This window comes from Pithys albifrons, chromosome 6 (assembly GCF_047495875.1).
Source record: "Pithys albifrons albifrons isolate INPA30051 chromosome 6, PitAlb_v1, whole genome shotgun sequence".
NCBI lineage: Eukaryota > Metazoa > Chordata > Aves > Passeriformes > Thamnophilidae > Pithys > Pithys albifrons.
In genome coordinates, this window is record NC_092463.1 from 4,120,668 (window position 1) to 4,143,253 (window position 22,586).

At 44.3% G+C, this 22,586-nt stretch overlaps 1 protein-coding gene across 1 annotated transcript in view; it reads left to right on the plus strand.

Annotated features, from left to right (window-relative positions):
• The window catches only part of PELI2 (pellino E3 ubiquitin protein ligase family member 2), a 78,901-nt gene that overhangs the window by 22,409 nt on the left and 33,906 nt on the right, over positions 1 to 22,586 (plus strand). Inside the window, exon 2 of the mRNA XM_071557268.1 lies at positions 6,764 to 6,893. Within this exon, the coding sequence (XP_071413369.1) occupies positions 6,764 to 6,893 (130 nt within the window). The remainder of the gene's footprint in view (positions 1 to 6,763; positions 6,894 to 22,586) is intronic.

Consider the following 22,586-nt stretch of genomic DNA (forward strand, 5'->3'; position numbering starts at 1 on the left):
AAGGGGGCACGATGGGCTCAAGCTCTGCCAGGGGAAATTGGAGATCAGAAATGCTTCTTTCCAAGAGAGTGCTCAGGGATTGGAATGGTCTGCCCAGAGAGGGGGTGGATTCCCCATCCCTGGAGGTTTTTAAGGTGAGCTTGGCTGTGGCACTGAGTGCCATGATCTGGTAAAGGGAGTGGAGTTGGCCCAAGGGTTGGGCTTGATGATCTCAGAGGTCTTTTCCAACCCAATCGATTCTAGGATTCTATGAATACTTCTGGTGGTGGAGGTGCCTGTGAGGCAGACACTGATCCATGTAATAAGCTGGAGACAAGCTTAGGCTGAAATTCATACTGAGTTAACACCCAGGACACTGATACAGAGCACAGAGAACAGAGTTCAAAGGAGGAAATGAACCAGTAGTATCCTGGTGGTACAAAAAACACTACTTAGCTTTGCTCTTCCTATTTGGCAGCTCTTCCCCATGAGATTAAGTTTGAGAATAACATCACTGTTCTGTTTCACTGGAGTTCTCAGATAACTGGCAGGCAGCAACTGCTTGTTTTCTGAAGCTCTGGTGCAGAAAAACTTATTTGAAATAATTCTGTCCTCTTTTAAAAAATTGGAAAATCCAATAACTGTTCCAGTTATTTTTCTGAAGTAATTCATCAGTTCCAGATACAAAATGAATTGTTCAGTCGGGTACAAGGGGACAGGGTGTGTGTAAAGAACATGAAGTATTGGCAGTGGTGTTGCATCAAAGGAGACAGCAGGTCAGTTATTTTGTTGTCAGCATTGCATATGTTGAGCCTTTCTGCTATAAACCTGTGGCTTTTTCCCTTTTCATGTGTGTTCAAGGAATTCAGTGTTGGATGCTTCAGCAGGAGAGGGTTTTCCAGTTAGTCAGGACTTGAGTGTAGAGCCCTGAGAAGCTCTGGGGAATTGCAGAGGTGAATAATGTCTCCAATGTTGTAGATGCCCTGATAGCTGTAGACTCACAGCACTTCCAAGGCTGTCTCTCCTGCCCACTGTGCTGTTTTCCCATGTGCCTGATACAAGTGCTTCTGTGGCTTTTTGTGGTTTAAAACTCCATTTAGAGCATAAATCTAGTTTTGCCTTCACTTCTGTAAACCAGAGAGAGAAGTAGCAGGAGTAAACTAACAAATGGAAGGTGGGACTGCTGCTTTTGGCAGTGGTGCTGGACCACTGGTTCAGGGATGGTAAAAATACAGTGTAAGCACAAACTGTATTTTGGTATGTGTGGAGTGTGTACTACAGGATTATACCAAATATGGGATCAGAATGTACTTAAAAAGGAAAATTCTCTCAAGTCTGCCTTCACTTCTGCTGCTTTATTGTTTGGTAAGCAAAGCTGTGCTGTTTGACTGTGGCATGTCCTCTGTTCACAGAGCAGTCTGAAACGGGATGGTGTTCATGTGAAAATGAGAAGGTGTGCAGTAAATCTGCTGGGAATAGGCAAGGAAAGCAAAGTAAAATGACTCCCTTTTGTCCAGGGGCTGTATTACCTGTGAAAATTAGGAGTTGTTCAGCTTGTAGTCTTTTAGGAGTATGGAAAGTATTTAAGTTTGATGATAGTTTGTATTTTGATACTGTTGTGAAAAAGATTAGCTGCATGCAGCACTTTCTGTGTCAGCTGGTAGACATTCACCTTCATTTTCAGGATAACTTCCTGGAGGCAAAATGAACTTTTCAAGGTGTGGGTCAAGATTTAGAGCTCTTGTCCCAAATAGCAGAGGTCTTGTTTACTCTGTCTAGGGCTGATTCTTTAAAAAAAAAACCCAAACAAAATAAACATAAACCAAAAAAAAGCTTGTGTAACAAGCCATCTGACAAACAGTTCAAAGCTTGTTGGGGATCTCTGAACTAGTCAAGTACTTGTAGTAGTAGTACAAGTAGTACAAGACTTGTAGAAAATAGGAACTTGCCACAGTGGACTGTGGGAGGGAGGGAGCATGTGTGGTCTTGCTCTCCAGACAGTCGTGAATCCCTGTGGAGGAGAGGCCTTCATTACATCCCAACCATGGGAAAAGCTTAATTGGAGTTTGCATTTCATTATATACCGAAGTCCTCAAGTGTTTGATGTAAATCTGTAGGAAACTGGCTGTGCTAATTATGGTGCCCATGGCCTGTGCCAGCACCACTCCCTTGTTTGCAAGGAGTAGTGCTATCAACTCAGCTAATTATCCCAGGAGGTTTCATAATGCAGGTTGTCCTGGGATTGCTGTCACTGAGAGGTATTTGCAAGTGTAGGGCTGTTCCTTCCACATGTCTTGGTCAGATGAACTTCTGGAGAGCTTCAGAAGTTCCCTGTAGGATCCACATGTGAGCAGGATGGTCTCAGGAGTGGTTGTTCTGAAATTTATTTTTTTTCCTAGTTTGTTTTATTATTTGAAATGAGTTTGTTCTGGGTTTTTTAGTGGGGCAGAGGACAGTTCCAGCTTCAAGATGTCTGGAGCAAGAGGCGGCCTGGCCTTCTTGTGAAGGAAAAAGTTGGTGTGCTCCTGTCCTAGTCCCTGAGCTGCTTGTGGAGCTATTGAAAGGGTTCAGAGAAGGGAAATGGGCTAATTCTTATCCAGAGAGGTTGAAGGGAAAGTTTCTGAGGGGAAGCTTGGAGTCTCCCAGTGTTTGTAATGGGGAATTTGTGGCCTCAGCCCTTGTTCCTTCTCTCCCTGTGCAATTCCATCCTGTTGCTGCTCTGGAGGAGGCAGATTTTGCTCACCCAGGCCAAAAGAAGGGAAGGAGAGGAGAGGGCTGGAGGCTGTTTCTGCTGTGGTTCTGCCTCAGCAAGCTGTGGGTAGTGTGATGGGTTTAATCCAGGCTTCTTTAGTAACCAGGTGTAACTAAGGAAATGGGCATTACATAAGTATTCCACACGTGTTTTCCACGTAACAAGGGAAGATGGACTAAAAAAAGAAATAAAAAGTTCTGGGTTTTTTTCCTCCCTTCCTTTTTCCGGCGTGGCTTGGGGGAGCAGAAGGAACCCAGACATCGGTCCCTTGTTCAGAGCCACGCAGAAGAATTAAAAAGGAGTTAGTTTTTCTCTTAGGAGTTGTTGGTGAAATCGTATTTTTGCCAGTTTCTTTCATCTTTAGAGTTTTTTGATTGTCCTTACCTGTTTTTGTTTTTGTCCCTCCTTATTCCTTGTTTCCTGTTCCCTGTGCCCTTTTCCCCGGGGCCCCCTTAATAGTGTGTACAAATTACCTACATAATTGTAAATTATAAAAAATATATATGTATTCTAATTTAATTCAGTTTTAAGTTCTTGCTTTCTTTTGAGGTTTTTTTCCCCTTGCAAGGAAAAGTGTGGGAAGGAGGGGGAAAAAGCAGTCTGGAGCTAAACCTAAACAGGTAGCCATGCTTGTATTCCTCCAGAATCCAGTGGGACAGCTCCTTTTGGAAAGGCAGGGATGGGCCAGGATGGGATGGTGGGCAGAGAGTGGGTGAGTGCAGGTCCTGCCTGGGCTGGCAGGATCCCGTGGCATCACTGCTGGATCACTGGGAATGCAGGTTGGTAAAGGTGTGGCCCCAGTGCCATGGGGAGGGTTGGATTGTGGGGAACAAGTTCAGAGTCCCAGCTGAGGAAAAATTCCAGGGGTGTGCCAGCTGTGGAGAGGAAAGAGGCAAGTATCAAAAATAGCCCAGGGCAGTGACCCTTCCCCTGGACTCTGCATTGGTGAGGCCACACCTTGAGTGTTGTGTTCAGTTCTGGGCCCCTCAGTTGAGGAAAGAGATTGAGGGGCTGGAGCGGAGCCAGAGAAGAGCAACGAGGCTGGAGAAGGGACTGGAGCACAAGTGCTGTGGGGAGAGGCTGAGGGAGCTGGGGGTGTTTAGCCTGGAGAAGAGGAGGCTCAGAGGTGACCTCAGCACTGTCTGGAACTGCCTGAAGGGAAGTTCTGGCCAGGTGGGGGTTGGTCTCTTCTCCCAGGCACTCAGCAATAGGACAAGGGGGCACGATGGGCTCAAGCTCTGCCAGGGGAAATTGAAGTTGGAGAGCAGGAAAAAATTCTTTGCAGAGAGAGTGCTCAGGCATTGGAATGGGCTGCCCAGAGAGGGGGTGGATTCCCCATCCCTGGAGGTTTTTAAGGTGAGCTTGGCTGTGGCACTGAGTGCCATGATCTGGTAAAGGGAGTGGAGTTGGACCAAGGGTTGGACTTGATGATCTCAGAGGTCTTTTCCAACCCAATCCATTCTATGATTCTGTGAAGTTCTCTTGACACCCTTCCCATCCCCCCTCCCCCCCGCCCCCCAAACCACATTTGTGTGCCTGGTAATTGTCCCAGCTCTTTCTGCCAGTGTTGGATCAAAATAAAACATGCTGGTTTATAATTAAAGCATAAAAAATCCTAAAACTACCACTCAGTTCCTCTTGCCCTTTTGTGGAAAGGAAATTTAGAAATTGGCACAGGGAGAAAACCTTCATGAGAATTTGTCAGTGCTAATCAGGATGAATGAATTCAACTTTGCTTTGCTTGGATTTCTTTCCTATTTAAAGTTTCCAAAAGGTCTTTTAACCTTGAGCAGCTTCTTTCTTTATCTCTTTTAAAAGTAATTAAATGCCATTAAGATGAAAATGAAATCATGTAGCCTTTCCTGGTTAAAATTATATTGTGAATGTGAAAATAAAACCCCATTTGCCTGGTTTTCACTTTCAGTGGATCTACTTTAATTCAGTATCACTTAACAGTTACACAAATACAAAAAAAATTAATAATGACAAAATGTAAAGCTGGCAATGGTTAATATATAGTAGTCACATATTATTTCTGAGGCAATTACTGCTTTCCTGGGTTTTCAGATAAAAATACTTGCAGAAAGAATGTTGTCTTCAGGCAAGTTAAAACTTGCTGGCATGTTCCTGGTAATACAGTGTCTTTGAAAGAAAACATGTGTATATATCCAGGGAGATTCAAGTTGGAGAATCAAATAACTCCTATTTTGAGTGCTGGTATTTGAGCTGCCTGTGGTTCATATTGATGTATCTTTGTAGGGGTTGATCTCTTGTGATGAGGATCTGCTGTGCTACACTTGTGTGGTGTAGGTTAATAACAAGTTTCCAAGGTAGAAATAGGCCTGGCATGAAATAATAGTGATTTATTCCTGTTGTTTTTCTGCTGTGTTAGGGAATCTCCTTTAATATTCCACAAAGACAGAGCAGTCTTCCCTTTGAAAGTGGGAGTGAGAGAGCAAGTCGAATTTCAGCCCAGGTAAAAGTCTCTAAACTTTCTCTGTGGCTTCAGCATCAGGTATTAAATGTATATTGTTGAAAGGTTTGGGGTTTATGTTTTGGAGTACTGAGATTTGAGGTGATTTTATCTCACATTTGATCTTGCCTGTGCTGCTGCATTTGAGATCCCTGCATGTGAGGGTGGGAGCTGCTTCCCTGTGTGCCAGCAGGTGATCCTTGCCTGGAATGACCAAGTATGCAGAGCCTCAGCAATGACACCACTTGCTTTCATCCACTCCCTGTTTCCCTTTTGTTTGCAGAAGGATAGAAGCTCTCCAAGCACATGCTCCTGTTACACAAACTACTTAATTACATATTCAGGACGTTATGATAAGAAAAAAAAAGATTCTGGGTTTCTGCATTGCTGCCTCTTGCTTTTCCTTCTCCCAGGCACTCAGCAATAGGACAAGGGGGCACGATGGGCTCAAGCTCTGCCAGGGGAAATTTCAGTTGGAGAGCAGAAAGAAATTCTTTGCAGAGAGAGTGCTCAGGCATTGGAATGGGCTGCCCAGAGAGGGGGTGGATTCCCCATCCCTGGAGGATTTTCAACTGAGGTTGGCCGTGGCACTGAGTGCCATGATCTGGTAAAGGGACTGGAGTTGGACCAAGGGTTGGACTTGATGATCTTGGAGGTCTTTTCCAACCCAATCCATTCTATGATTCTGTGATACTCTCCCCTGAGAACTCTTCCTGGAGCTGTGGGAGTTGGCAGGATTGTCACCCTGACAGTGCTGTGGGGAAAAGCACCTGCCTGACCTACATTTGGGGGTGAATTCTGTGCTTGTGCATCGCAAAGACATTGCCAGTTGATCCCTTCCCTGGGGGAAGGAGCTGCGTCCCCTTGAGGCTTAAGACTTCTCTGAATAATTAATCCACTGGGTCTCTGTCCTCGGGGAGAGATGAAAGAACTGTCGAAGGCTACTATGTGACACCTGATAAAGGAAGTCATTAGTGAGGCTTCAGATAGTCACATAAATTAAAAACACTTGCATCCTCTATCCTTAATAATAGATGAAGCCTTTAGGATTAGATTTTTTTTTAAAAAGAAAGCTTTTCCAGTTGTTTCCCCCCTATGTGAGTAAAATTCCTTTTCCCACAGTTTTACTTGGCCCTAAATTACTTTAGTTTTCCAAATTGCCCCTGTTCTTCCTCTCTGAGATGTGGGGAGAGGGCTGGTAGGGTAAAAACATTTTAAAACTCCTCATTGAAATTCTGAAATTACAGTGAAGATGTAAGGTTTGTACTTCCAAATTCCTTTCATTCTAGAGGCAAAGAAGTATTTCTGTGGCTGCACAACTCAGTATTTCACTTGTAGTTAATTACCTTTTTAATGAGAACAGAATTTCCACCACTGCTGGGTGAAGAATGTTTGACTCTTCATAATTCAGGAAACAAAACTTAGTGGGTTATCACTTGTTTTATTTTGCCCATGAATTTGATGATACCAGAATATTGTGGCCAAATTAGCACTTCATCCTTTTGCATGTTCCAAACTGGTGGGTTTTTTTATGCTAAGCTTTGTTGGTTTGTTTCCAGGTACAATGGATCCCTCCCCAATGGAGACAGAGGACGCAGGAAAAGCAGATTTGCCCTTTACAAGCGACCCAAGGCCAGTGGAGTTAAGCCCAGCAGTGTCCATGTCATCTCTACTCCTCAAGCATCAAAGGTAAGGGACAGGGGCACAAATCCTGATCATCCTGAGTGGAGAACTCCTCACATGTTACTGCTGATTTCCTTGCTGCCAGTTTATGCTGTGGTACCAGGATACATTTGTTTTAATGAAAAGGCTGCAGTGGATTTTCTTTCGGGGGTGTAAAGCTTTAATTTTATTCCAGTTCCCTGTTTAAAATAGTCTGTAACCTCAGGTATGAGAGAATCTGACCTTCCTGCCCCTGTTCAGGAAGCCTTCAGTGCTGACTGTTTTATCTGAGCCATAGAGTGGTCAGGTGATAAAAACACCAAAAGTAGTTTAATTTCTTTCTCACTGGAGTGATATCTCTCTCCTCTTCAGGAAGAGAATTGACATGCTATAAAAAAATGTCATGATCCCTTTGGGACTTCAATTTTTGTTGCTAAGAATGATACTGTATAAGTTTTTACCTTGAATTTAGTGTAGGTGAAGGAGGAAAAACAGTAAATATGTTAAGATAGTAATCCATTAATGTATTGATGTACAGGTATTAATGTACATTAATGTAACAGGTGTCTGTCCAGGTCAGAGTTCTGGTGGTGGAATTTCAAGCTTCAAAAAGTCATAGATCTTCACATTTCTCAGAAATTTGTTGTCTAACCTGGACCAAGAGAAGCATGTTGTTTAATACAAAGAATGGGGTTGTTTTCTAATGCACAACATACACAGTGTGCACCTAAACTTACCAAAATATACAATATCAGAGCTTGTTTTCTTTGAAGAATCCTTTGTGTAGGGCTTGCCTAGTGCAGATAAATGTGGAGTCTCTTGGACTAAAAGTTTCTGTGAATATTTTTCAGTGTTTCTGTTCTCAAAATGAAAGCTTTTGAGAGTTAAAACTTTCTGATGAAATCAACCTTCAGAACAGACCTGTAGTATATGTTTGTATGTTGGTAATTCTAATCTGGTGCTTAAAATGTAACAAATAGGGAAAAAATGTGTTTTACACAGTGGATGGAAATGTATGTGTTCTCACTGGATAATCCTAAGCATTTAGACTGCAGATAGTATTTCAGCATTTGAGTTGCAAGATATTTAAACACCTGGCAGACAGCACAAGAATCTGGTTAATGTTCATCTGTGGAGTTTCTGTAGTGCAGATAAAGAGTGTGCTGTACAAATTAGTGCCCTTATAAAGATAGCACAGGGGCTGGGACATGAAAGCCCATCCTCTGAGGATCTGGATTCAGGTAGATATGTCACGTTGAATGTGTTGGTTTGCACTTTCTCTGAACCCTTATAAAAGAGGTTTTGTGTGTTTATGCTGCTGTCTGGGGCAGGGCTGGTGGGTGTGGGCCAGAACTGGGATGCAGAGCATCTCACTGAGTGCTCTGGCAATGCACACAGAGGACACTGAGATTTTTAAGATGCTCTCATAGGATTTTCTCACATCTTAGGCACCAGAGCCTGAATCAACCCTGAGACTATCTTAGTTGGTTAAAACTTGGTTGTAATAAAGCCAAGGTCGTGGGTTCAATCCCCTGTACGGGTCATTCACTTGAGTTGGACTCGATGATCCTTGTGGGTCCTTCCAACTCAGAATAGTCTGGGATTCATACCACACAGGTGAAATCACTTTACTGTGTGTGGCTTCTGCACAAAACTGGTGTCAATGATTGCAGAAACATTGAAAAAGAGTGAGCTGCTTAGTTCTTAGAAAATGACCTACAGCTTGACCTCAGAAGTTTAGTTCTGCTCCAGGTCTTTCAGTCTAACTTGTGTCTGAGGCAGGTGAAGAAGTGGGAACTTGTGCTGCACAGGATATCAGCAAGTTTCCTCCCTTTATATCCTTCCTTCCAACTCTTCAGATACCAGTTTTCTGTTCTGCTCTGCTTGTCTGTCACTGTAAACTGAATCTTGAGTGGAAAGACACATGATGTGTTTAGAACAGTGATGCTTTTTGGATGGTGCATCTATAAGATTTAGCAGAGGTGGGTGAGGCACTGACTGTCTCCGTTGGTTTTGTCTCTGACTTGGGGACTTGAATAAGGTGCAGGGCTGGTTTTGTGCCAATTGTGTTAATGCAGCAGCTCAGGAACTGGCTGTCACCAATTCTAAGTTCATGTGTCAGCCTGAAAACTGCAATAGATGGCAAGAGGATGCTTGTCATGTTCCATTGTCCCTGCTGTGCAGGTGTCCAGGACAGCTGGGGTAGCAATGGCTTCAGTAGTAAATTTAGCTGAGCTAATTGCATATGAATCAGTGCCTTTTGTTTTTTTCCACTCACCACTCTGCCTTCTGAGGTGCTGCAGAAAATGTAGGATTGTTTGGCCTTCTGAGGCCAAATGGATGTGTTTGGGAGGAAAGCACTGCATGGGATATTAAGTCTCAAGTTTTTACAGAGTATTGTTGAAATATGGAAGCACCTCTTCAGTATTAGGCCCTTGACTTGAACCCCTGTTTTAGTAACTGTGCTCAGGCAGCATTCAGGATATTTTCTAGTATTCCCTGTTTTACAGAAATCAGACCATTTAAGGCAAAACTTTTCCCAGCATTGTCAAAATTAGATTTACTGTAAGAAATGAAGCTTAAAACTCTTATTCAGTCTTGAGTTTGTTTGTGTGTACATGTCAGGGTGGGGAGTGGGGAACTGTGAGTCTTCATTAACAGTGTATGAATCTTTCTTAAGATTTTACTAATCCCTTTTGCTGAACTGGAGAGTTGGTTTCAAAATCATGTCACAGCATCACCTGGGAATGTTGGGATGCTGAACTGGAGTTTTCAAGGCTTTGGGAGGCACATGGGAGGGGTTTTTTTAAGCAATTTCTGTATTTTGAGGGTTTGTGGTAGTTTGTATTTTTTTTTGTATTTTTTTAATTGGGTGTATACATGTCTGAGAGGAAAACAGGTGTCTGTGCCTGAAAGCTGAGGCAGCTTAACATGACTGTGGAATCATAGTTAAGGGCAGTATATCTTTCTTACAGATTTTCAGTAGGTGAATAATTGCCATTTAAATAAAACTGTGTGATTCCAATTTCTGCTAAGCAGAGGAATTCATGTTCCACTACACATCCAGTCTGTTGATTTATTAGGTTAACACTTCCCACTGTGCAAACACAGGTGGATCTTCACTTCTCTTTTCTCCTCTTCTTAGGCATCACTAACTCCTCGTTGGATGTTGTTAGTTGGAGTTCTTTTTGTGGAACAGTGGGAGGGAACCCCCCCAGTCCCAGATGAGCTGGCATTAACACTGAGGTTTTACTGGTGTTACTGGACACTCCAGTCATAGAATCCCCCATGGCTTTAGGTGTGTCTGCATTTAGATTTTTTTATTGGTTTCAAATGCTTTGGAATTACTTCCATGGATGTAGGGTTTAGAGAAATGAAGAAGCAGCTTCATGTGCATATGAGTTATTTGAAGTATGGGATTAGGAAGCATGAATTGTGACAGAAGCCCCCCAAGATTCCCTGGGATTGCACTGGAAGTATGGCTGAATTCTGTTGTAGTAGTGGGTGTGGAATTTGAGACCTTCCAAAGTAAGAGGTCAGTGGGCAAGAGAATATCACTCTCAAGCACTGCAAGTAATCCTTTCCAACAAGGGAATGTTGTGCTTTGGTACCCAAGTGATTGCATTCTTAATACTGGCTCCATAGAAGATTGTAAATGCCTTTTCATTGAATCATAGACTCAATTGAGTTGGAAAAGACCTCCGAGATCATCAGGTCCAACCCTTGGTCCAACTCCAGTCCCTTTACCAGATCATGGCACTCAGGGCCACGGCCAATCTCAGCTGAAAAACCTTCAGGGATGGGGAATCCACCCCCTCTCTGGGCAGCCCATTCCAATCCCTGAGCACTCTCTCCAGAAAGAAGCTTTTTCTGCTCTCCAACTGAAATCTCCCCTGGCAGAGCTTGAGCCCATCGTCCCCCTTGTCCTATTGCTGAGTGCCTGGGAGAAGAGACCAACCCCCACCTGGCCAGAACTTCCCTTCAGGGAGTTCCAGACAGTGCTGAGGTCACCTCTGAGCCTCCTCTTCTCCAGGCTAAACACCCCCAGCTCCCTCAGCCTCTCCCCACAGCACTTGTGCTCCAGTCCCTTCTCCAGCCTCGTTGCTCTTCTCTGGCCCCGCTCCAGCCCCTCAATCTCTTTCCTCAACTGAGGGGCCCAGAACTGAACACAACACTCAAGGTGTGGCCTCCCCCAATGCAGAGTCCAGGGGAAGGGTCACTGCCCTGGGCCTGCTGGCCATGCTGTTTTTGATCCAGGCCAGGATCCCATTGGCCTTCTTGGCCACCTGGGCACACTGTTGGCTCATGTTCAGCCTCCTGTCAGTGAGTACCCCCAGGTCCCTTTCTGCCTGGCTGCTCTCCAGCCACTTTTGAGTTGCTGCAGACTACAAAAAAACCCACCTAAATTTATTACCTTTTTATGGTGGTATGTCTTGGTATTTATTGTGTCTGTCTGTTTTAGGATCAAAGTTTTCCTTTGGTAGTGTGTGGTAGATGAAGACAACCTATTTTCTCCCCTATGAAATTGCTATTTCAAGCTGACTGGGGAAGATCTTTCCCACTTCAAGTCCAATTACCTGCCGAGTTGGCTTCTGCTTTGTGCTATCACAACAGCAGCTTGTGCAGTCACTGGCTGGGTTCCTGCAGCTCCAATCCAGTTTCCTGCTGCTACTGGAGAAGAACAGAATGCAGCCATAGGAGTAATTATTAGGTCTGGGAGAGAGCTGCAATTTGTGCTTTGAGTGACGAGAGAAAATGAAAGTATAGGATTCTTGTGCTTAGTTATCTGCTGGAGGTGTTGCATCTGCTTTGACGTGCTGTGAATGGGGAGGGAAAGGACCAGAGATCCTTTTGGCACTGACAGCTTTTTGGTGTTCATTGTGAATGAGAGCTGTAGAGCTCAGCTGCTGTCAGGGGGATGCTGTGCCTGTCAGTGGCTTCTCTCATTCCTGTTGGGCTTATTTATGCTCTGATCAGTTCATGGAGCACTAATTTGTTCTGAAGGAACTTAATGGCACAGGTATCTCCAGAGTCCTGGGCTGTGCAGGAGCAGCTTTTTCTTGGCTCATCACAGAGTCTTGCTTGAGTGATGGTTTCCTGGGTGTACTGTCCTTTTCTTTATTAAATGAGCATCACCTCAGCATGTCAACTCCTATGCCTGTGCCCTTCAAATACCAGGGTGTGGCTGGACAGCAGAAAAGGGTTAGACTAATTTCACTATTAAGGCTTAGTAAATAACAACCTTTCCTTGGTTTGAAGCTCTCCTTCCTGTGCTTTTGGGACCTATTGAGCAGAATACATGTCAAAGGTTTTGCAAAATCATTTTATAGTGTTTTCTAACAAAACCCAGATGTTTAGTGAAGGAGGGGGAATTAAAAATTGCTGAGGACTACAGCAATTATTTTTTTATGACTTAACATTGCTTTTTGTTTTTACTCTTTCCCTTCAGAGGGTAAAAAAAAGATCAAAAACCTCTTTCCTTGTAAACTCTCGTTAAACTACATCTGCTCTAAATCAATATTTTAGAGCAGATTCTTGTGTGTGGGTGCCCTCTGCAAGCAGAGGAAGGTGCAGTGATCACAGGGCTGTTAAACTCAGGAGTGCTGCACTTTCCCCAGCACTTCCCCTGGGCTTCCCGCAGGGATCCAGCTGTGTAACCCACCCCAGCTCAGTTTGCAGCTTCCTTGGCTGTGTCTGGAATAACCTGAGGGGTTTGGCTTTGTGATAATGCAGAGCTGTGGAAAGGAGAGGCTGGTTCTCAGCTGAGCTTTAAGTGCTGTGTGTGAGGTCTGACACTGCAAACCTTCCTGCCCATCATGGAATGTCCTCAGTTGTTTGTGCCACCAGAAAAGCGACAAGTAGCATTTTTGCTGAAGGTGGTTTCACTGGAACATAAAATTTTCACAACTTGAGCTTAGTGTAGCATGACTTATTTAAAGCAATCTTGTTCCAGTTTGACTGGTTCATGCATCTCCTCACCATTCCCCAACATTTGGAGGGGAAATCTTGGACCACCACTGTAGTGGTAAAGCTCTGTCCTGTTTCATATTTATTCTGGACTCTTAATTGGCTGGAATGGATCTGGTCTTGGAAGTGCATGTCTCCTGAGAGCTGGGCTGCTCTTGGCTTCCCAAAAGTGAGGGAAACCCCCCAACTGTTTTTGGATCAAATGAGTCCACGTGGACTTGTACGTAGTTTCTGCTTCTGTGGTGGTAGTGCCTTTTGGGCTTGCTGTTGGGATAACTCACCCCTGCAGGTTGGGGTGTTACCAAGGGAGAGTCTCTCTAGAACATTAAAAAGTGATGGTGTTCCAGGTGTTTGGTGGGCTGTGCTGGAGCACAGTTAGGAAGAGCTTGATGATTACAGGGGCTTGCATACAACTATTGGAGTCTGGGACTGTCAGCATCTGTAATATAGAAATTCCTCTGTTCTGTATAGATTGTTTCATGCTCAAAATCAAATGTAGCCAGGGGAACATGCTGCTGGTGATGGAGGTACTTTTCCTGTTATCTCAAATTAATGTCCAAACAGAATTGTCTTAAATGGATGGAATGTGTTTTGGAAAAATTGAGGAGCATATTCTCAGTCATAGCAGTGTGGAGCAGTTCTCCTGGAACAGAGGGGTTGGAACTGCATCAAAGAGGAGATGAGGCTCCTCTGCTCCGAGGCTTTGTTGAGAGGGGCAATTACTTTGAAAACACAGAAAGCAGTTCAAGCTTCATGGGCCAACAGTAACTTTTCAGAGAGACAAACAGCTGCTACTCCTGTTTTACAAATTGGAAAATACTTGTTTTCCAGGGTGCTTTGAGGTTTTGTTGATGGAAAGAACAAAATCTAAATATTTCTCTTTTGGGGAGTCTCTTATGACTACATCTGTAAAATGAGTAATGTTATCTCTTCTCAAAGTGAAGGACTCAAGGGGTGATTCTTGTGGCACCAGGGGATTCCTTTTTCTGCTGTAGGTTTCTTGTCTCAAACGTGTTTGTTTTCCTTAGATGCAGGATTACTTTGTTTTGGGATCCTGCTCTTTTGCTTCTACTCACCACCAAACACCTCACAAATATTTTAGGATAAAACAGGGAGTACTTTAACCTGGTAATCCCTTTGGAAGGGATGTATCCCCAGCAAAGGGATTACGGTGGTGCTTCCTTTGCTGAGTGCTCCAAGCTCTTCTGCCGTGCAGAAATTCACTGGCAGTCATGAAGCAGTTCAGAGTTCTTTAGCACTGTGGGTTTGCTCCTACAAGATCATTATCTTCTTTTTTTTTTTTATCATCTCCTGAGCCATCCTTCCATGAAAACCAAGGAGTTTGGCCACTGGGCTTTCATGAGGGCTTGTACTTAGGTGACCTCCATGTGAGGCTGTGTGTGTGGTGCACAGACTTGCCCTTAAATTCTGCATGTCTCTTGCCCACAGTGATTCTGCCAGTACTTCAGGAAGTTCTGGACTCTGCAGATATACCTGGTGTGAGATAATGTGTGTGGTAACTTATGCTTGGGCCTTCTAATTTCAGTGACAGCAGATGCCTATCACAGTGACTTGAGGAAGCTCATTAAAGGCCCAGCACTGCTTACTTGCTCTGTTGTGCAGTTCTCTGTCTTCTTCAGCTCCATATCAGTGAGTTCTGAGAGGTCCCTCCTATGCTGAGTTAACCACAGTCAGAGAATGATGGATCTCCTCTGATTTTTGATACCAGGGGTAACACTCCAGTCAGGCTGAAAAACTGTGGTCTTGGTGCACTGAGGTCAGGTTTGTGCATTGCCCTGGAACTCTCTGGTGGCACCTGGCCTGGCATTTCCCTGAGAACAAGATCAGTGTCTTCAGGGATCTCTCTCAGACTGGGATCATCCAGAAGTGTTGTGCTCTCAGCTTGGATGTTGGCAGCAGTCACTTCTGTGGTTCCAGAGATTTCCTTGGAAACCTCTCCTATTCTAAGTTTAAGATACTGAGAGATCCTTTTTTCTCCTTTTTCAGGGTACGAAAAGGGGAAACAACTACAGATTTTATTTCTATATTTTTAGTTTTCTTTTATGAGTCTCAAGTGACCAAAGGAACCCCATAGCTGCAAAACTTTGTTTCTCCTCTCAGACTTGGCACTGATTGAAGGCTTAAGATGAAAAAGCACGCTGAGTTTGCAGCTTGGACAGCTTTTGTGTCAAACAGCACTGCTGAGCTCAGTGAGGGATGTTGTTCTTGAGCAGGGGAACCTGAAAAGAACCTAAAACTTTGCTGGTAAGATAAAGCACATTTTATACTTTCCCTGCAGCAAGGCAACCTTGTGGGGTTTATTGCTAATCTTAAATCTCAGTGAAGTTTAACTTGAAGAGGTGCTTTCTTTTGTAGGATCAGACATCTGAGAATCAGGACTTTCTGGGATCAGAGCAAACACATTCACACCCTGGATGATCAGGGAATTTCTGAACCTGCAGCAGCTTGTGTGTTCTCCAGGATTTTGGGAAATTGCTTGTGGAAGCTGTTCTTTGGGTGGGGGGTTACAGCCCCCGAGGATCAGAGCTGCTGTTCCCTTCCCCAGACGGTGCTTTCCTCAGCAGCTGCTGCTGGGAAGCTTTTTTCCAGCTGAATTAGGTTATTCCACCTCCTCTCCTTGTCTTCTTAGAAAGTGGGTTCATTCTTGAATGAGTTGTTGACGTCTCATAATGACAAAATTAAATTCACAGGACCAGTAATGCCTCCTCTCTACCAAAAACTGGCCAAAGGTTTGTTGAACTTCTCTGTGTCTCGGGATGGGTGGGCCTGAGGTGATGACAGAGATAACAACCAACCTCTCTCTTTGAAGCTCTTGCCTTGACAGTATTTTGGCTGTGCCTCTCTTTAACATGCAGTGTCCTGAATCCAAAGTTCCAGAAGAGGTAATTAAAGAGATCCTGTGGATGAGAGAAGGTGAGGGAGAGATGCTTTTTTGTGCTTGATATTTTAAAGTGTCTGGTGAGTGTTACATATGCAAAAGCTTTTATCTGTGCAGCCAGGCAGAAAGGAACCTGGGGGGACTGAGGGACAGGAAGCTCAACAGGAGCCACCAGTGTGCCCAGGTGGCCAAGAAGGCCAATGGGATCCTGGCCTGGATCAAAAACAGCATGGCCAGCAGGCCCAGGGCAGTGACCCTTGCCCTGGACTCTGCCTTGGGGAGGCCACACCTTGAGTGTTGTGTTCAGTTCTGGGCCCCTCAGTTCAGGAAAGGGATTGAGGGGCTGGAGCGGGGCCAGAGAAGAGCAACGAGGCTGGAGAAGGGACTGGAGCACAAGTGCTGTGGGGAGAGGCTGAGGGAGCTGGGGGTGTTTAACCTGGAGAAGAGGAGGCTCAGAGGTGACCTCAGCACTGTCTGGAACTGCCTGAAGGGAAGTTCTGGCCAGGTGGGGGTTGGTCTCTTCTCCCAGGCACTCAGCAATAGGACAAGGGGGCACGATGGGCTCAAGCTCTGCCAGGGGAAATTGAAATCGGAGATCAGAAAAAGCTTCTTTGCATAGAGAGTGCTCAGGCATTGGAATGGGCTGCCCAGAGAGGGGGTGGATTCCCCATCCCTGGAGGTTTTTAAGGTGAGATTGGCCGTGGCCCTGAGTGCCATGATCTGGTAAAGGGACTGGAGTTGGACCAAGGGTTGGACTTGATGATCTCAGAGGTCTTTTCCAACCCAATCCATTCTATGATTCTGTGATAAATGCAAAACAATTTTGTGAATGGTCAGAAAACTTCAGTGATAAAGGGCTGATTTCTCTAGTTTGCACTTTGAGGCAATGTATATAGACAAGTCTTAGAAGTTTTGAATTTTCTACAAAGGCTTGGAGGAAATGTTGACAGCAAACCCAGAAAAGCTGGAAGGAGGCCTGAAAGGAACTTTGCGGAGGCTTTGTGGGTCACTTTTGACTTCTGGCCTCCATGTAATGACATCTACCACTATAAACTTAAGACAACGGGCTACTGTGTGAGACAGGCAGAATTTTTTCTTCCTCTCTGTTTTCTTACATTAGCACTTGGGTTTCCACAGCATTGTCCCTTCTCCAGCCCACCAAAGAGTCTTCCATTGCTGAAGGTCAGGGATGAGGCAGTGCCTTGGTGGTCCAGGTGGGAGGCAGCAGGAACAGAGCTGACCTCGCCCCAGCATGGGCAGCTGCTCCTGCTCTGTTCCCAGGGAAAAGCTGGCCTTGGAAAGCTGGATTGTGAAACTCCTAACAGCACAGAAAGTGTTCTTGCAGCTCATCCCTCCCCCTCAGAGCTTTCTCAAATCTTACTGTTTGTTGTTTTGTCACAAAGATTGACTCTGTTGCTGCCTGAGTGTAATAAATAAACTGTGCAAGTCAAAACAAAGTGTTTGCAATTTTGTGCAAGAGACAGCCCTTGCTAAATGTCTTAAAGTATCTTAAAATATCACTGTTATGCTGTTGACTGTTACTGGGAAGGTCTAACTCGTTTCCTTGGTTAAAAATATCTTGGTTATTTAATGTTGTCTCTTAATATCTTTATCCTACACCCAGAGACTGCTGGGGTTGAAAGTATTACTGTGTCAGTGTGATGCAAATAAAACCAGGGCTCTTTCTGATGAACTCTTTTCCCTGGGAATAGTAGAAAAGGATTTTATAAAGGAAAGAAGTTTCATATGTATTAAATTCCTTTGGATGTGTGAATTTACTCAGGGTCTCACATAGATTGTGAAACAATCAGGCCATTGACTCTGGGTAGCCCAATTCATTGCTTTAATTCAATACTTTTCCTGAAATGTTTTTGTCAAAACCCACTTTGTATGTAATGTACATATTTAGATGATGCCATGTAGTTTTTACTGATATTTTTCTAAACTGGTTTTATGGCTTTTACCATGGTAATACTTTAGGGATTGGGGAAAAGGAATAAAGAAAGCAATTTCAATTGTAATTCAAGAATATTAGATTTTTTTGAGAGAAAGAATTTGTAGTTTTAAATATGAGACTCCTTACAATAAACTTTGGGTATAGAGTTAATTCAATAGGTCTAATGAGGTGACTGTTTTCAATACCTTGTACTTTGTTCCAAAGTTGGGTGTTGGACAACCACTAATTCCTTACAATCCATTATTTAAACCCTTTGACAGAGTCCTCAATGCTGTGGGATTAATCCCACTTTTCACCAGTATCTGCAGAATTCCTGCTGTCCTGTCTGCTGTTGCTTTAGTTCCAGTTTTCCTCCTTTTGTAAACTCCCGACAGGGAGCACAGTCCAGTGCTTTGGAAAGCCAGTGTCTGTGTGGTGGGGAAGCAGCAGCTTTGCATTGCTTCATTCCAGCACCTTCAGGAGGGATTTCCCTTCCTGCAGCCTCTTCATCTGTCCAGATGAAGATGTGAGGCCACACCTTGAGTGTTGTGTTCAGTTCTGGGCCCCTCAGTTGAGGAAAGAGATTGAGGGGCTGGAGCGGGGCCAGAGAAGAGCGAAGGGACTGGAGCACAAGTGTTGTGGGGAGAGGCTGAGGGAGCTGGGGGTGTTTAGCCTGGAGAAGAGGAGGCTCAGAGGTGACCTCAGCACTGTCTGGAACTGCCTGAAGGGAAGTTCTGGCCAGGTGGGGGTTGGTCTCTTCTGCCAGGCACTCAGCAATAGGACAAGGGGGCACGATGGGCTCAAGCTCTGCCAGGGGAAATTTCAGTTGGAGAGCAGAAAGAAATTCTTTGCAGAGAGAGTGCTCAGGCATTGGAATGGGCTGCCCAGAGAGGGGGTGGATTCCCCATCCCTGGAGGTTTTTAAGGTGAGCTTGGCCGTGGCACTGAGTGCCATGATCTGGTAAAGGGACTGGAGTTGGCCCAAGAGTTGGACTTGATGATCTCGGAGGTCTTTTCTAAGCCCATCAATTCTATGATTCAGTAGGTCCTACCCATTTTGGTATCTTAATTGCTGATTTAGCCCTGGCTGAAGGTGACTCCAGGAGGACCTCTAATGAGTTTGTGTACAGTGGCTGTCTGACATCTTGGGAGCCTCATGTAATCCGTTGTCCTTCAGTATTTTTTCTTCTGCCAAAACATGAAGTGTCTGCAGAGTCATTTTTTCTGTGCTCTTGCCAAGATTCAGATACTTTTTGTTTTCAAGTCAAGGAAGTTGTTTTCAAGGAAATGTCATGCCCAGAATCATTTGTGAATTGTGCATAGGCTGTCTGTAAAGCAAGACTTTCTTGGCTTTCACTTGCCAACTTGTGAATTGTGTTGTTAGCACTAGTAAAAGTTCATACATCACAGATACCTCAAATGTATCTAATCAGCTCATTTGGTGTCCCAGGATTGTTTCACTCTGGTGTTTCTCAGGCTTGATTAACAGGAAGCAGAGAGCACTTAGGACACTTGTTACAGGTACATAATGTCTCTTCTTTATCACTGGTGTAATTTTTTTCCTGTTGTGTATCCATGTGTATTTGAAAGACAGTGAAGATAAAAAGTAGCTTTTTCTTTAAAGCAGGAATCCTTCCCATTGGAATATTGTGTACTCAGTCCTATCAGCCTGGCCAAAGCCTGTGCATTAATTTGCCATGATGCTTTGCTGCTCTGTACTTTCTTTATTTGGTATTTTTGTTTGTTTAGAAACATAGAATCAATTGGGTTTGTTTCCTTATGCATTGATCCAGACACCATGTTCCTTTTCCTACAGTTGCAACTCTTCCTCGTGAAGCATCTCACTGCTTTTAACTCTCTTCACTTAGTGACTACAACCTGTATGATGATGGAATGATTTTTCATGCAGCCCAGTGGAAGATTTGGAGTGGAATAAGATTCACCTTTCAAGGAATTGGCTAAGATAACTTCATCAACAGCAAGAAATTGTGTGCAACGTGGAAAGGCCAAAAACGTGCCAAATGTTTTGGCAAAACCTTAATCTGAGTGTGACTTGCCAGACTAGTTCTCTATTAATAGTTTTTTATACTGACTGTATGTTTTGCTTCACACTGGGGGAAAACATCTTGCCTTTAAAATAGGGATTGTGGTTCTATTGAAGTGCTTTTGGCAGAAAGTGAGGTTGATACCTGTGTGGGGCAGGTTGTCTCCTTGGCAGGGGTGCAGATTGGTCAGTTGGATGTGTAAACAGTCAGAATTGGCTCTTTGATTTGGTGTTTTGGGTGAATTGCTGCAAAGTTGTTGGATTGTGGCTTAGTTCCAATTTTCCCAAGATTTTAAAGCATTAAAGATTGAGGCTGAGGGGATTTCATTGAACTTTCAATTAACATACAGGATGAGGCTGCAATATAGAATCATAGAATGGATTGGGTTGGAAAAGACCTCCAAGATCATCAAGTCCAACCCTTGGTCCAGCTCCAGTCCCTTTACCAGATCATGGCACTCAGTGCCACGGCCAAGCTCACCTTAAAAACCTCCAGGGATGGGGAATCCACCCCCTCTCTGGGCAGCCCATTCCAATGCCTGAGCACTCTCACGGGAAAGAATTTGTTTCTCATCTCCAACTTCAATTTGCCCTGGCAGAGCTTGAGCCCATCGTGCCCCCTTGTCCTATTGCTGAGTGCCTGGGAGAAGAGACCAACCCCCACCTGGCCAGAACTTCCCTTCAGGCAGTTCTAGACAGTGCTGAGGTCACCTCTGAGCCTCCTCTTCTCCAGGCTAAACACCCCCAGCTCCCTCAGCCTCTCCCCACAGCACTTGTGCTCCAGTCCCTTCTCCAGCCTCGTTGCTCTTCTCTGGCCCCTCTCCAGCCTCTCAATCTCTTTCCTGACCTGAGGGGCCCAGAACTGAACACAACACTCAAGGTGTGGCCTCCCCAAGGCAGAGTCCAGGGGAAGGGTCACTGCCCTGGGCCTGCTGGCCACATTATTTTTGATCCAGGCCAGGATCCCCTTGGCCTTCTTGGCCACCTGGGCACACTGTTGGCCTTCCTGTCCCTCAGTCCCCCCAGGTCCCTTTCCGCCTGGCTGCTCTCCAGCAGTTTTCCAATATAGTTGTGGAAGAATCTATTGTATGAAACTTTTATGAGAAAATGACATCGAATGTGGAAAGAAACTGAAACAGAAGCTCCTGCTTTGTTTTCCTGTGCATATTATAATGGAGGCATCATACAGAGCGTAAAGAAGGGGGCATTTGATATAATTAATTGGTTTGAAAGGATGGATTGAAGTCTTCCTGCTGTTGTTTTCCTTCCCATCTCACCTTCCCTCTCCCATCTCCTGCCACTTATGTTGCTCCTCTGCCCACTGTCCTTTTGTCACTTGTAAGTGAGGGACACCAGGAATCCTGAGGTCGCTTTTCTCTCTTTCTAGTTGGCCTATCAGTGAGATGCCTTTGAGCTTTTTAGGAAAACACTGCTGAACATTTTCTTTTTTGGAAAGAAAAAATGTTAAAACTGTACTCATGGGGTTTTGAAAGAGAATTTTCCTTCTTGTTTTGCATTTAATATATAAAACATGTATGCACTGTGCTTAGCACTCACTACTGGTGTAGAGCCTCGTTCCCACTGGAATACATAAAGTAAAAATAGTCCAGGATGCTCAGGAATTGTGAGGGGGTTTGTGTCCCAGTTTTCATTTGTAACAACAACACTTGCACTGCGTTGATCCATCGCTCCATGTTGGTTGCACTCGATTTTTATTTCCTCTCTCTTGAGCTGGCAAAACGAGGAACTTGGTTTTGGCATAGCAAGTTTCTTGGGTCTGTGAACATGAATTGTGGCAGTGTAGCAATAGAAGAGGAGGGGATGTTTTAATAGACTATTCCATATTAGATCTGGAAAATATTTTTAATAATCTAGACTAGATCTACAATTTATTCTCTTAATAATTTGTTTGGAATGCTTGTGTTCATGGAAGTGGTTCAGAGCCCTGATGGTTCTGGCCTAAATCCTAAAATCTTCACTGACTCCTGGTTGAGTATTCCTGAATAAATAGATGGGTTCAATCCCCTGTGTGGGCCATTGACTTGAGTTGGACTCTCTGATCCTTGGGGGTCCCTTCCAACTCAGAATGGTCTGGGATTCTGTGATCTTAACTTTGTAAAGCAGGAAATTGTAGCATTTTGTTGCACTGCTGTTTGTTCATGTTTCTGTGAAGGGGAATCCTGGAGTAACAGACGTGATTCTGTAATTAGAATATTAGTTACACTCGATTAGCCCTTCATTTTAGTGAAAATCAGTGCTTTATCTGCTTTGCTAAGTGAGATGCACAGAGACAAGCACTAAAAATTACATGTTACAGTTGAGTTCAGACTCTTGTGCTGTCTTTGTTTTCCTTGGTACTGAGGCCTTTTGCTACTGAAGGGGAAAATGCAGGAAACACGCTGTTCTTGATGCTGTTCCTTCAGTGCTGGCGTTTCCTCGAAACTGTGATTGCTTTCCTTGGAAGCTTGTCTGGGCAGGAGGTGTCAGTCATGTCTGAGTGCTGGTTTGTGATCTCCTGGTGTCACAAATAAAACGAATCTCTCCAGATCCAGACACAATTTCAGCTGGTTTTTCCAGCAGTGTTTGCACTGGAGAAGCATCTTAGTAACAGCTCAGCCTTTTTTCCTCCAGGAGGAATGTCTGTCTTTTGTTCTTCCAACTCGAGCTCATTGTTCTTTCCTGATTGCCTTCCCCATAAGCGCCGTGTGGGTTTTTTGTTTGTTTTGCACTGAAAATAAAATTCTCGAATTAATTTGTGTAATGCTGTTTGAACTTGCTAACAGAAGTTGGTGGGGTTGATGTGCAGAGAGACAAAGCTGCAATTATCTCATGTTTGTCCTCCCGTGGGGCTTCATTACAGCGACTCCTCTCTCCC